General features: G+C 41.0%; 1 protein-coding gene across 1 annotated transcript in view; it reads right to left on the bottom strand.

Annotated features, from left to right (window-relative positions):
- The window catches only part of adamts15a (ADAM metallopeptidase with thrombospondin type 1 motif, 15a), a 28,748-nt gene that overhangs the window by 12,576 nt on the left and 454 nt on the right, over positions 1–15,718 (bottom strand). The window contains exons 1-4 of the mRNA XM_017701773.1: positions 15,038–15,718; positions 7,519–7,651; positions 6,747–6,914; positions 1,930–2,216 (exon numbers count right to left, since the gene is read on the bottom strand). The exon at positions 15,038–15,718 is cut by the window's right edge and continues 454 nt beyond it. Of these exons, the coding sequence (XP_017557262.1) occupies positions 1,930–2,216; positions 6,747–6,914; positions 7,519–7,651; positions 15,038–15,718 (1,269 nt within the window). The remainder of the gene's footprint in view (positions 1–1,929; positions 2,217–6,746; positions 6,915–7,518; positions 7,652–15,037) is intronic.

The raw sequence follows: 15,718 nt of genomic DNA, 5'->3' as shown, positions 1-15,718 counted from the left end.
GGGTGTTTTTGCTTTCTGTAAACCAAGACAGGACACCCAACAGTAACTCTTGATCAGATTCACATGTGGTATTTATTAAAAGTGCATTCTAAACTTTTGAAAGATTGCCTCCCAGTGTTTCAGAGAGCTATGATATAATGACTAATATAAATCTACAGCGTGCTTTTGTTATCTCCAGCAAAGATTGTGACACATGGTGCCACGTGTTTGCCAGTCTTCTGTTCTGCAAATTTGACCCCTTTAATTTGTTTAAATCCACCACTAGAGAAATTACAGCTTGTGCATCTGTGCGTTGACCACATTGAAACAGATCAGGGTGTAGCTTTTTGCGTGTTACCATGTTTTCTATCTCTGCATAAAAGAAGCACAAGGGATTCTTTACTGTTAGATGCTTTTTAATGAGCTTATTCAGTTCAGATTGGTTCAGATCTTAATACTGATATGTTTAAACACAGTAACAATAAAACACGACTGACGTGTGACTTCTATGAGTTTTCTTGTTCAAAATGAGAAAAAATAATATTCTACACATTATTGCCTTCAAGTTCTTTACATATCACATAAACAGCAACAGCCCTGTGAAACATTTACATTTATAGCATTTAGCAGCTTTCTTAAAAAGAGCAACTTACAAACAGCTCTTTTTCTATCTAGAGTATCTTTGCTAGTTGCAAATATGTTAGAGAGAAACTAACAGAGAAGAGCAGACCTCAAAAGGTTGAAGGTCTGCTTGACACTACAAGAGATTCCTCTAGAGGTTCCCGGTTCACCTCATGAAGGGCCTGTTAAGTGGTCCATGTGCAAGAGTAATGATAATTAACTGACTTGAGGAAATACTGAGGAAATGCTAAAATACACAAGACTACACCTGATACCCTCTTACACAAAGGAACCAGTTGAGAACTCCAAAAGGGTTCTGTTTGTTCACAGACATGTTACTTTGCAACAAAACAAAGCAATGGGACTGGGTCTGTAGAGGTGAGTTTAACAGGTCTACAATATGTCAAATACCTGCAGTACTCATGTACCTTATCACAGCATGGTGAGACTTCCTGTAGAGATGAGAGCGTATGTGCCTGGAAGAGCAGCACTTAAAAGGAATGGTAGCTCCAGTGCAAAAATAAAGAGACACGCCTCGGCTGAGCCAACCACACTGTATGTCCAAATGCATCCAGATATGCTTTCTAATTAGTGAATTTAAAGTGCGTCCATTGCTAACAGGTGCACAATTGCATTCTTAGCAATACGTTTACCAACAGAAAAGGACATTCTGGAGCCAATTAGAGGGGTATAAAGCCCCCTAGCTTTGGGCTGTGTAGCAGTGGCACTGTGTTCTCTGGAGTGAGGAAGCACCACCCAATACTTTTGAGCAGAATATCCTTGGGATATTCTTTGGAAACTGACATCTCTAATGCTGACCTTGACCTTGGTCTCCTACCATCACCCAGTGCAATTCTAGCCACACAAAACTAGCTTGGGCATCCTTTAGCTGACGTGGGCCCAGTTTCCCAAAAGAATCTTAGTGTGAAGAAAAAAAGTGCGATGGTATCACAAATTATGGCATATAGCTCATTCTTGCTGGTATACAAATATCTTATTCATTTTTAAATAATCCACAGTTCAGTTCATCCACAGCCTCATTCTGGATTTAAAATTGTTTCATTTTTACTTAACGCTTAATAGCTTCTTCCACAGTCACAGAAGACTAGCATGTCAGGGTCATTTTACACATACATTATCTTGGCTGTACATTTTTAAAACATTCCAAACTTAAATGATACAGTAAATGGTACTGAATGTCTTTTTTAGTAGCTGGCCATTGTAGTAGCTTATTGTGGGTTTATGCATGTTTAATGGGGTTATGCATGTTTAATGTAAAGTAGCCACACAAGTGTACCCTGTGTGTCTATGTACTGCATTGGCATTTACCTTTGTCTTCATGACCTCCTGCTTCTCTAGGCAGATGCCACGTAGGCAAACCATGCCATCCCCGCAGCTGGTGCCGTCTGCCCAGGGGAAATGGCGTGTCTGGCAGACGGGCTGCCCGCGGGTCTTCCCCGTGCACCACAGCCGCTGGCACGGAGCCTGCATTAGTGGACATGGCTTGGAACCAATCCCAAATGCCAGCTCACACTGTTTCTCCAGACCATAGGATGCACCAGGGAGAACTTCAGGGAGGGCCAAAGGCTTCTGGGGCTGGTCAAGTAAACACTCACCTGCAGGGATAAAGTGCCATGTTCATCACATTTGATTGCAGGAAAGGATTACATGACTTTTTAACACTTAGAGGTCACAGCTGTGGGCATTTTGATTATTTCTGGCTTATAGCTACACTCTAAATAGAATCATTTACAGCATATTCTGAATCTGAATCTGAAGAACCCTTAATGATGCAAAGAACCCTTTAATCGTACCAAGAGTTGTTTAAGTGTTAATTGTTCTATACTTTACTAAAGAACCTTTCAAAAATAATTTTGTTTAATAGTGTAGCTGAACTGAACTGATTCAGAAATGGGTTTGTTTGTGGTTGTAAGTAGAAGAGATGATATTTTGTTTTGTTTTTAGTTTTTTTTTATTTGCCATGTTTTTGTCATTCTTTGACATCACAGCCAATGGAAAATGGAAGTGCAGGCTTGAGTCTGTCTATACAGAAAAAAAATAACATGTACATGTAATTAAATTAATGAGCTATGTAATTAATTATGTAATTATGCAATTATAAAGTTTATCAAATAAATAAAATAATTCAGTTAATTGTTGTATTTTGTGTTATTTGTGTAATTGCATTTGTCTTATTTGATCATATTTGACACTAAAGAAAGATTTTTTTCCATTTAAAACAGCTGTGCATTTTGTTATACATATATGAAATGAACTTGCTATTTAAAAGCCATACATAAACGAGAGTGCTATGGTTGCAGAGTCAATCATGGCAAATTACACAGCAGCTGGGCTTCAGCCTGGAACTATGGAAGGGTACAATTAGGCGAAAAACGGTGGCATTAATAATTTATCGAATAGACTTTTTTAAACTAGCCCTAGTAATTGCATTTATATAATTACATACTGTAAATTAAATGTATAGAAAAATGACAGGATTTCCTCTAGACCATGATTCTTTTAAAGCCAAGGTCACCTTGTACTAAGAGCATGTTATGTGAAAAATACACCCATTTCAATGACATAGTTTGCTATTAAAGCTTCAACTCAACAAAAGATAAACATCATACTAATTAATCATCACACCAAAGCAAAACGGACCTCTTAGTTAGGATTGTTGATATTTAGCTCTATCGCTTTGGGAGACGTTTGACCAAATGAACAAACGAGTTATGACTGGGAGATGTTTGTTTAACTCCCATCCTTGGATTCATTATGTCTGCATTTATTTGTTTGGTCTGAGAGTGTGTGAATATCAGTCTGAGGCTTTGAAGGCTTCAGAGAGCCTACTGTAAACGTCCTAATCAGTGAAATCACACTGGGCCCTTACTCACACAAACATCCATGTCAGCACTGTTTGCTTTTTCTCTGGTTGCTTTCACACAGTTGTAGATCAAACTGTGTAAAAATGTGTGTGTGCTGTTAAGTGCATGGCCTCAGAGTCAGTTACTCCACATTGACCTGGGGTCATCTGTCTGGAGAGGCAAAGTATGTGGCTGGAGACTACATACCAACACACACACACACACTTTATATATATATATATATATATATATATATATAAGTGATATACCAATCATTATGTTTTAAAGTAAGAGATTGTCAAAAAAGCCCTGTGATGGACTGTCCAGTATGTTTCCTGCTCGCGGAGTGAGGAGGCGGATGCATGTGCTGAGATAAGCTACTTTTATCATGGGCAAATCCAGGGTCATAGAGCCAACACGGATAGAACGATATACAGACATGATGACAAACAATAAATGGTTCAAACAGATAGCACGATCAAACAAAGCAAACACAAACAGCAAAGACCAAGTACAAACACAGAGCTTAAATACAACAGGAATAACGAGGGACAGGTGGAGACTATCAGGGGCGGAGCCATGAAACAAGGGGGCTAAACCAAAACATGAACACATGGACAGGACTGGGAGGGGCCAATCATGACACCTGCCTTCTGCCTAATGAATGTTGGGATAAGCTTCAGCCCCAACTTCCAACAATCTAACAACTAATATATACAATTTTATGCTCATCTAGTCTTTAAGCCTGGGATTACTTACAATTACAATTTGACACAGTTTAAGGTTTCTAATTGGTGTGTGTAGGTTTCTATTACATGTTAGCTACAGTCATCTGTAAAGGATTAAACACTGCTGATCAAATGATGTGTTTTGTTGATTTTCTAATGGAAAATAAGCACAGATACTGTACAGAGAATATACTTCCACATATTCAAATGCACAATCACTGTTTATTTGCTATTGGGGAAAAAAACATAAAATGTGGCCTAAAAAACATAAAATGTCATTTTAACTTTAATTTATTAGTACTAAACGTTAGGTCTACAAAATATAGTTTTGGTTGAGCTTACTCAAAAATAAACCACAAATGTGGTTGCCACGTGTTCCTTTTTTGTTGGATTTTAACTCAGTTCCTCTCTGGAATTTGGAGATCACCACTTCCCACCCACCAGCTTACAACTCCTCCACCACACAGTACCCCCAGCCTGGGGAGGTGGTTTTCCTTTGCAGACTTCTGAAACATCACTGGGATTTGAACTAACCACCTCTTGTTTTTGGATGATCAGGTAGTTAGACAGTCATGTTACTCAGAAGCTGTAAAGTCATAGAAAGTGAAAAGGTATAAAAATGTCTCAAAACTTTTACAAAAACTTTACTTTAGTTAATTCATTAGTTTGCACAGCTAAATGCTCTTTATCTAAGCACAGAAAATGCTCTCTGTCTTAGCAAAAGGAACTATTTAATTAGAGATCGCACTGTTCTGAGATATTTCTGACTAAGTACGATTCTGAAGCAATTTCATCATATAAGGAAACAGCCACATTTCAGTTTTCTTTTTTTAAGTAAAAGAGTTTTTTTTTTTAAAAAAAAGGTTTTGACTAAACTAAGTTGATTACAAAAAACTATGCAGAGTTTGACTTTTTTCAAGTGACCCTTACTTTCATTTATTTACAATGTGTTTAGGATATTTTTCTTTATTACATGTGAAATGAGACTGACATAAAAGACAAACTCCCATTTTGCTGCGTTTGTTCCATTCTCCTAATGGACTTTTCACTTTTTTTCCTCCAAAGAGGGCAAGACAGAAACCAAGAATCTATTTCAACCTGCGTGGGAAAACTAGATTGGTGTGCACCTACAGCCAATGACAATTTGGCTTGTCCTAACCCAGTCTACTTTCAGACAAGTGGTCTGGCTGGCTGCCCAAAAAGCACTGCAGTGAGTTTGTGAACCATCAGTTGCTGTTTTCTCGGAGGCCAACACAGTGGTTTGCCCTGATTGGCAGAGATCTGTGGTCCAGCGCTCACCCTGGAACTGCCTAGAGCTACGACTGTCATCCAAGGGACACCTAAATGCACAGTTTGGAGTGATGAGAGAGTATCTAATGTGTATTTACACTCAGTTTAGAACACTCCTAACACATAAATGGTCTTGATGGATGAGTCACACGTCTCTGCTATGTCTATTAAACTCTAAAACATTAACAGTGGCCCACAAATGTTACGACGGATTCCATTTTCAGTGTTTCCTTTATTATTTTTTTCTGCAGTGGTTGATGGGCTTGAGCACGTATCCAGGTTGGCACAGAATAAAACAGATAAACAGTGTGCTATGTTAGCCAGTTCACTAACTACAGCTTGCTAAAACCGTCTGAATAGTCCACTCCACTGGTGAATGCTTCATTCAGCAATTCGGTTCAACTCAGCCCTCACTGCTTGCTCAATGGTGGTCCACTTCCTATAACTGTTTTTTCAAATTAAAAGCTTTCTGCAGAGTTTTGTGCAGCAGCAGAAATAATTTTGCAGCGGCTGGCTGCTTCTGCAAAATATATAGTGGAAACGCTGATTTTGATACTTAAGGTGAGAGTTAGCAGAAGCTGGGCTTCAGAGGTGGCAATGAAGAAAAACTACACAGCCACAAGAGAGACGCAAGTTAGCAGAGTTGAGTTTGCAAAAGTTGAGCTTCTCAGTTAGCAATGCAAGATAAACTAGACAATCACACGTGAGACTCAGAATTAGCAAGTTAAGATTCACGTTAGTAGTAGAAACTAGACAGCCATGATAAATGACCCAGGTTCAGCCTCAGAATAAATAAGGCTTTAGAGAGCAATGTAGGAGAAACTATGTTGGTGGTCACCAACCCTGGACCTGAAGATCTGCCTTCCTGCAAACTTCAGTTCCAGCCCAAATCTAGCATACCTGATCCAACTTATTAAATGCACTAATGATATAGATCAAATATGTTCAATGAGGGTTGAACTCTTTAGGAGTTTAGGAGTTCAGATCTCTTCAGGAGCAAGGCTGATAACTGAACTAGAACTGAACTAGATTATTACAGGATAAACTAGACAGGTACAAGATAAAACTCCATGTGAGTCTTACTCAAGAGCAAACTGAGCTTCAGAATTAGCATTACTGGAGAAATTAGACTACCACTTATTAAAACTCAAGTTCAGCCTTTACACAAGTTGAGCACTGAAGTTAGTAATGCAGACAAAACTAGACAATCACAATCGAATGTCTGGCAGGTTAGGTTTAGACCAACTCCTTTAATCTGACTCACCATGCCCACTGTCCAGAAAGTCTGTGATGATAGCAGCGCTGCAGGGAGACCATGGGCTGGTGCGGTTGATCCGGATTAGGGTAGGAGACATCATGTGATTGTCCTGCAACTTTCCAAATATATCCTCACATGCTTTCACATTATCATGAGGCATATTGAAGACATGGCCTGTAAAGAGAAGAGACAAGAAGAGAGAAAAGGACAACAAAAGAGAAAGAAAAGGTTTTACTATCGTTTCTTCTTGCGAATGTATTTGTGAATGTGTCATTTGCAAACCTCAAGTAAATCAACTTCACATTTTTTCCCTTGGAATCACCACTCCGTTCAAAATGGGCAATTATCTTGTCAACGATCAAGTCACTGCTATGTGAGTCACTTCACCAGTATCTCCAGCAGCTATCCCCCACTTTGAGCTTTACCAAAACCAAAGATGAGGCTTCCTGCATGGACTGCAAAATGAGCTGATAATCTTACTTCAGCTGTTTCTCAAATCCTTGCAAAGGAACATGATGTGGCTCACTTACCTCAACCAACACCTAGTTTAAGGTGAACAAATATAATTTTTTGGGATGCTCAGACTACTGGAGGCATAGGTGGTTGGTTACTGGTTCCTAATCCAGTTGTCAAGGAGTTCCAACCACATAAAGCATTTTTTTAAAGGGCTATAGACCTCACTCTGTGAGAGGGACTCCCTTGGACACACTTGTGCTAAAACGTATCTGCTTTAAACATCTCCTTGCCTGAAATGGCTTTTCTTTATCAGTACACTCACCAAGTTCATGGGCAGTGGTGAATGCAGATGGTAGGCCATCGTCCTCAATCACCGAGCAGCTCCGCTTAGGGTCACACATGGTGCCAACATCTGCCATGCCCAGAGTGTCACAGGTGGAGGCCCCACACAGATCCTGGATCAGATGAAGATTGGTTAAACCCCTTAAAATTCCAGGCTTATTACCTACTAAGGCTTATTATTCAGCAGCTATAGGGAGTTGCAAATTGGTTGATCTATTTTCAGGTTATAGAGATATGTAATAACATTTTGGGCCCACCATTGAACCCTGGCCATTTAAGGGGTTAAGAAGAGCTAAGGACAGATACTAATGTATGGAAACATCAAACAGAACTGTTGCCTAGAGTGAATTTCTAAGAGAAACCATAATTGGTCATGCGTGGATTGCCTGTACAATAGCATCTGTTGCAAAGGCATGCTTACAAAACAAGGTTGCTTGAGTGGCACTCCAACAACCCATTCTACCCATGACTTGGCCAACATAGTTATGGTGCATGGATGTTAATCCATATGGGTATTACATTAATAACTTAGCACATGGCTCTTCAGTGTAACACAAGAATAAAAATAAATTGGCTTCGAGAAAGCTTTCATGAAAATAAAAAGATTTCAGGAAAACATTCAGCAAACTAGGCTCTTTGATTCAGGGCAAATGACTTCCTTGTTTGTGTCTATATTTTACAACGTGGAACGATTTGTGACCAATGAAGCAATTAGGTGTAATTGAATAATAACAAACACACAAAGAACGCACTCAGGAAGCTTGATCTAGCATTCCTGTCCACTAAACGTTTTCTCTTATCCAGAGCACTATTAGAGCTATGACATGATCCAAAAAATCATCTTTGGACTGTGGTTAGAACAGGCTGATGATGAAGTGACCATAAAGAATCTTGAGAAGCCAATGGTCTAATCCCTTTCCCTTTCTGAAATGTGTTCCTAAGTGTTTTTGATTCACTGAAAGATATTCCAGATGCCCTGTTAAAATTTCTCTGAATTTTTGCTGCAACATGAGGTAACTGTTGCTGTTAAAGCACAGTGTATCCAGCCAAAGGAAAGAAGTTTCCAGCTGACCTATATTTTCTTACCACACTGTTTAAAACACATTTGCCCGAAATATCCGTTGATCCCCACTGATTGTACATCATAATAACAGGGTTTTCTGTCAGCGCAATCCCAGGGTGCAACACCCTTGCTGACCAACCCTTAAGAAAAGGACTTACGCTGGTTGACAACCATAATACAGAGAAGGCTACATAAAAGATCAGTACTTTGTGCTGACAGTGATGCATTTAATATGACAAAGCTGTGAAGCGGTCTACGTGGAACTTAGCACTAGTGCTGTTCCAGGGTCTGTTACCTTCGTAGCATGTGCTAACTAAGATCAGAGCAGGAATGCGGTCAGCCCTCCTGAGATGCTTTGTGAGGACAGATTAGCACATAGATGGGCTAGGCACAGAGCAAAAAATGTCGTTTATGGTTATACACACTAAGGCTTCAATTCTCAAGCCAAAAGCACTGACAGTTTGGTTGAATGTTAAAGACCATTATCTAAGGCAAAATCCCAAATGAGTGTGACAAATTGTTTATGCGCCACAGTTGTCGACCGTTGAAAACGCGATCCAGATGTGAGTATGTGAGAGGGAGGATGGCTATTAACAAAAGCGCGAGACAGCATGAGTGAAAAAAGAATGAAAAAACTATTGTTCTTTTCATTAAACAAGCTCATTTTTTAACTCTGACCTACTTCTTCTATCCGCTATACCTCTTTCAGTTTGTGTGGACCCAGCTGCTGGGTCATGGAGACCTGTGCAGGTTAAGCGTAAAAAAAAACTCATGCTTAGCCCATAGTGCCCTTATTTTTTGGTGATATCTTGCCTTGAAGAATGTAGAAACATACACAAGATCAAGGGTCAGTGCCTCACAGTCCCCCTGACAACGTTTAGGAATCAGCAATCAAAGTTTTGTGAAACACTGAAGGAATTACACACCTACACATCAGCTGGGATACAGTGCACCAGAGCAAATCAATTGGAAAATAATGCATGAGGACAACCATTGCTATATTATACTGCTGCAGTAAACCAAAGGCAGAGTGGAGCACTCGGATAAAGCTACAGGGTATCCCAATAAACCAGGTGGGAATATTATAGGATTCCACAAAGGCTTGGATCAAAATGAGGCCCACTTCCTGTGGCTTATTGTCTGGGGTATTTGGTATAGTGAGGGTAAACTTTATTAGGATATTTATTAGGTTCCAGAAGGTATTCACAATGTGTGAATGTCAACATTTTTAAAAATAAGGGTACCAAGAAGATACCCAACAAGGGTCCTTTGGTATGATGCCATAAAAGAGCCACTTTTGGGTTCCTCAAGAGCCTATCAATGGATGGTTCTTTAAAGGGGCATTTTTGTAAATTAAATAAGTTATTGTTGCTATTTCCATCACACTTACAGCTCAGACTATGTGTTAAGTTCTGTAAGACTTGTGATTATAGACTAAAACTTAAACATAAAACCAGCAGTACAAAGTCAAATTTGGCAGAGGGGTACATTAAAAAGTACATAGATTACAGTAATTTACTTAAAGTGAACAAGAAAACCTGGAAACTATGTTTGCATTAATCAAACCAGGGAAACCGTTTAGCCACTCAATGTTTAAGCGGTAGGTTTTCAAGTCTTATAAAGAGAACGTTAGTGACAGAAGCTATCTCCTCAGATGAGCTAACACTAAAGCTAACACCCGAACTGCTCATAGCAACGTTGCTGAGGAGCTAATCAGTGCTGAAGAACATCGTTTATGAACCTATATTTTTAAAAGTGAAGGCCAAAGACGGAAAGACACAGATGCCACAGATGAGTGAGCATTCTCTGAAATGTTTCGGGCCAGTTTAATGCTAACCACTCCTTTGCCTTCATTTGCTGCTGGTTGTTTCCATTGCCAACTCTAAATGTATGCCCAAGTGAGTCAGCCCTCGCTCTTGGTAACAAGAATATACAAAATAATTTTAAAAAAGGACTTTATTTAATTAGATTATTAAACTATATGAAGTCTTGTGGTTTTGTGTGGTGTTATTTCATCAGAAACTTGCTCGCCAGCTAAGTAAAGCACACCTCCTACAGGCAAGTGCTTGATGACATATTAGACTCATAAAATGAACTATGGATCTTCTCATTTAGCAGTGGGTGTCAGCCTGAATTTAACAGGGTGTAACTGTGCTTGACGTTAAGTAAGTTATGGGCAAACACTCCCTTAACCTCAACAAGTGGGCAGCGGTGAGCTCAGATCAGATGCTTTTTGGCAATTGAATAATGTTTCTCTTGCTCTCAGACATCTCCTCCAGGTCTGGCAAAACCTCTCAATCATTGGCACAAAGTGAAAGGGGGTGAAACTCTCTTCTCTCCTGACCCAATTGGCACCCAACAGAGAAAACATATGACTTTCATTACCCCTTTTACAAAATACAAACTGTTCCATGTGTGCATCTCTCTCTCTCTCTCTCTCTCTCTCTCTCTCTCTCTATTTGTTTTACTTTCTCCTGTGATCTATCTAATTCTGCCCCTCTCTTTTTAACCTCCCTCATTATATATCAACATAACATGCCCATTACTCCAGTAATACACCTATTACACAAATACAACGACAATAAGTCATCAAGCAGAGGTTCATGTGTCGGCTGTGCTTTCATGTGAACTTACTTCTGCAAATATAATATAAACTAAAAGACTCAGAGCTCATTGCCTTACCATTATATGAGATTTGTAGCTCAAAGATTCTGCTCTACATCATCACTGTAATGGTAAGTTTACATAGTTAAGGTAATCATTGAATGTTTAGATGGATAGATAGATAGATAGATAGATAGATAGATAGATAGATAGATAGATAGATAGATAGATAGATAGATAGATAGATAGATAGATAGATAGATAGATAGATAGATAGATAGATAGATACTTTATTGATCCCGAAGGAAATTTAGGAATACAGAAATTTATAATACAGAAAATTATCTAAAAGACCTCTCGGAATCACTACATAAGTCCTCCTGACAGCCAGTTTGCTGGTACCAGTTCTTGTTCTGTTTTTTATTTTTTTATAAATTGGTGCAAGATTGTATGAGGTGGTTTGTGATGGATCGTTTGAAGTGCTGGCTATGCTTGGGAGTATCTTAACCAATCACAAAAGAGGAAGTGGACTCTACGATGAACTGGATGTGCCAGTCACACCGTTATGCCAGTATTTCCTAGGCTCAATTTACTATGTGGTAATTGGTTAGTGTTGATGTAAGCGCTAATATTAAAAGTAATACCTCTTCATATTGGGGAAAACACTGTGCACTGAAGTATGACTCAGCCAAAGCTTTGGACTTTGCTGTTGATTCTGACAGGAAAGACTCATTATCAGGGGGAATCACCACAGTTCTAACAGACGGTAGTTGATTTAGTGGTTAATTCATTTAAACAGTTACCTTTTTATAGTTTATCACAAATTACCTTACTCATTACTCATTACACATTACCTTTACTCAAACACACTTAAGTGAGTTGTCTAGACAGAATATTTGTAATTTACAGCGCTTGCCAAGGACTAAAGAGGAAATCACACACCATACTAGCTCCCTGAGTGCAAAGGGCACATCCTGGAGACAGCTATGAGGAAGGAGGTTGTACCGAAAAGTGCTGGAGGGAAAAAGGAACGACTTGGAAGAAATGTTGCAGCGCCCCAGAGAGAGACTTTCCCCAGGCTGCAGCTGGAAAGAGCCTTCTACAGCAGGTGGGCCTTGACGAGGTGGGATTTGGGGGGGGTCCCTTTTTTCTCTTTTCCTCACTGGTAATGGGAAACAGGCGTGTTCTGCGGGGATGGGTGGAGGGGGAAGAGGAAAGGAGTCAGATCGTTCCCAGCTGCAACTGTGGTTGAGGGAAGATCCCATAGAAATTGGACACTTTTTCTTGTTTCATCTGCTATATCCCTGCATTGTACCCCCACCCCACCCCCTCCACCAAGTCATCTAGGTCACCCAAGCTGCAATAAGAGAAACTGAAATATACAAGCTGTTCAGGCCAGTGTGCATTGAGGACCAAGCTATAAATCTTGTTTTCCTTCAAATTAGTTATGTGATTGATTTTGCAATGGCTATTGCAATTTCCTCTCACTGTAGGTGGTTGTATAAAGCCATTCACTCTTAATGCTGCAAAATTGCTCACTTAACACAAAAGGGACCAAACATGACAAGACCCACGGCATGACATAACCTTTCCCGTGACATCATAAGAATGAAATAATGTGGTAGCTGCTGTGAGGGGTGTGTAGTGGGTTTGATCAGATTGCATGTCAGTTCTCTAAAGAGCTAAAGCTGGGCCAACTGTCCTCTCTGTCTGTTTATAGAGTAATCTTAGCTCACAAGCATATACCTCAGGGTAACATTTGGAGGGAATCAACATTACCGATCAGTAGATTTTAATATCAAATATGTTTGGCCTTTACTAACATATGTTGAGTCATCAACAAATGTTATCATTTATCAGTTATAGATTAGTTTAGAATTGTTTTGGACATTATCTGTGTTGAACTGTCTAGTGCTCCCTTCAATCAATCATCCATTCATCTTACCAACCACCTATTAATACATTACTACTTTCTGCTAACCAAGCATGCATCCATAAATCTTTGTAATCTACTTGTCCATTCTTCTATCCATCTCAATCCCATTAAATCAACTGGCCAACCACCTATTTATCCATTGCTCCTGTCTTTTACCCATGTGTAGAGGTAACTATAACTTTCTACTCATTCTTTTACCCACTCTTCCACCAATTCAGTCTTGCTTGACAAGGCTATATACCCCCCTCCCCCATACACAATCCCGCCAACCAGCTGGCCTGCAGTGGCTCTTTGGACTCCAAAAAATGTCAGGCCACCTCTCTATCTTCATGGAGTAATGAGTGCAATAAGCAGAAGAATGCAGGGAGGAACCATGCTCTCTGGCTCCCACAGCTTACTGGCTCCCAGCAGAAAAAGCAAAGCTAAACTTCTGACTCCCTCTGGGATGACTGGCCTGGACTGGGCCACAGTCCTGGGAGAAATGACAGGCTGATACGGTCAGCTAGGGCCATGTGAGGCTCCGAGGAGCTTATAGAGGGGAAAAAATCTTCACTCATTTGGCGTGTGAAGGGCTGGCGGAACGTCCACACGTGGGTGTTCCTGAACAACAGCTGACAGAGAAAGCTTGAGTTCAGTTGGGTTTGTTTGAGGTGAATCAGTGCAAAGCCTGGTGTTTCTGTATGCGTTTGCTTAAAGACATAAACTACAGAGGTTGAGAATTTGAACACTAAACTTTGTTTGACCATCCTGTAATCGTCCCTGCTGCTGTATATGTGAATATGTGAAGCATTAGAAACTCCAGTTTATGATGGCAGTGGTTCCATATATCTGTCCCATTACTGAACATTAAAGCAGGGAAAATGTTCAGCTTTTGGAGTGTGCAGGATGGTAGTATACACTGGCACATCCCTTGACCACTCTCGTTGTCTGTGCACGAATGTGTTTCAGGTAAATTGCAAAAGTTCATGCTCTCTTTGCTGACAACAACAATTCTACACAGCACTACTAAGTAGTCACCCTCATCTTTCTGTCCATGTGCTGGCTTTCCTTTTTCCCTCAACATGGAAAACACAGCAAAGCTTCATCTTAAGCAAAACCTATCCTGACCTAAACTGTTTAAAGTCATTTCACTTTATCTTTCACTTAATTTAACACTGATCTCAAACCAGTGAGTTAACATACTGTGCCATATATCTGACCATGTGAAACTGCTTGGATGATTTGCGACCCTCTCTAGATCCACTGCACACATTCTTACTCGCACACGTTTGCCAATAGGGGGCAGCAGCCTCTGGACATAGCTGAACCCTGACTATAACAACATATCATAAACCAGAGGTGATGCCCTCAGGGACAGGGGGTTAAATGAGGAGGCTGGTCTTGTTGCAGCCTGTGCAGTGCACAGTCAGAGAGACAAAATACAACAGCGGTCAGTCTAGCATCACACAACTTGTTTTTTTTTTTTCTTGGATTAAGAACACAACCTGTTTACAATTTCATGCAAAATGTTTTTTTTTTTGTTTTGTTTTTTTGAGAGAGAGAGAGAAAACAAACCAACAGTTAGATGGGCATCAAACCAGTTTGTTTGTTTCTGTGTCTGTGTGGTTGGTTGGTTGTGTTTCTAGATAAGGCTTTTTGAGGATTACGAACATGTATGCAGTGAGCTTTTGCGCTGACACTGAAACACAATCTCCAAACTATGCCTGAAAGTTCATCATCAGCAGTTTGTTGTGTTTGTTAGTTGGATAGATAAATTGCATCCAGCTGTTTTGGGGCTTTGCACACTGCAAGACGTCTTGATGTACCACAGCTTCCTACAAGTTCTTTGTTAGACTCGCACTAAGTAGTGGATCGCCCCCTATCGACGTGCCCTAGATTTAACGGACTTGCCCTTACCTGTTTAGTGAAGAGAATGGCCGTGTCCCAGTATTCCGGGTGCTTGTCGCTGTTCTTGTTCACCTTTTTCTGCCAAGTGCAAAAGTTGCGCAGGGTCATGGCCGCGTTGTTGGTCACCTTGGGCCCTTTTTCCTCGTCGCCGATGACCATGAATTTGACCACGGCGATGCTGATGGGGTTAAGGATGCTCGGATGCTTGTAGAGGCGCGCGGCCACGGACATCAGAGTGAGCACGTAGTGCTTGAGGTCGTCTCCGTGGAAGTCGGCCATGGATTCGTCTGCCACCACCAACGTCTCCACGTAGCGCGGGACGGAAGCGAAGCGCTTGGAGCGGCTTTTCAGGGCCGTCGTGCGCAACTCGTTCTCCTCTTTCTCCTCCTCCTCCGCGCGCTTCCGCAGCTTCCCCAAAGCGCGTGCCACGGCCGCGCTGGAGCCCCCGAGGTCTCCGTCCACGGCGCATCGCCGCTCGCCGTTGGTGCGCCGCCGGATCACGTGCGCGCCCTCCACTGCGCCCTCCTCGCCGGCCGCAGGCTCGATGAAGTACTCCCAGCCGTCGTAGCCGAACGCGCCGCGCATGCCGCCGCACAAGCTCAGCGCCGCATACGACAGCGCGTCCGCGTTCACGTGGCCGGCGTAGAAGCACCGGCTTAGGTCTGGGGCACCGGGGTGCGCGCGCATCTC

Source organism: Pygocentrus nattereri, chromosome 23 (genome assembly GCF_015220715.1).
Source record: "Pygocentrus nattereri isolate fPygNat1 chromosome 23, fPygNat1.pri, whole genome shotgun sequence".
Lineage (NCBI taxonomy): Eukaryota > Metazoa > Chordata > Actinopteri > Characiformes > Serrasalmidae > Pygocentrus > Pygocentrus nattereri.
Note: the sequence above shows the minus strand (reverse complement) of the source record. Positions and strands in the feature narration are given on the sequence as shown.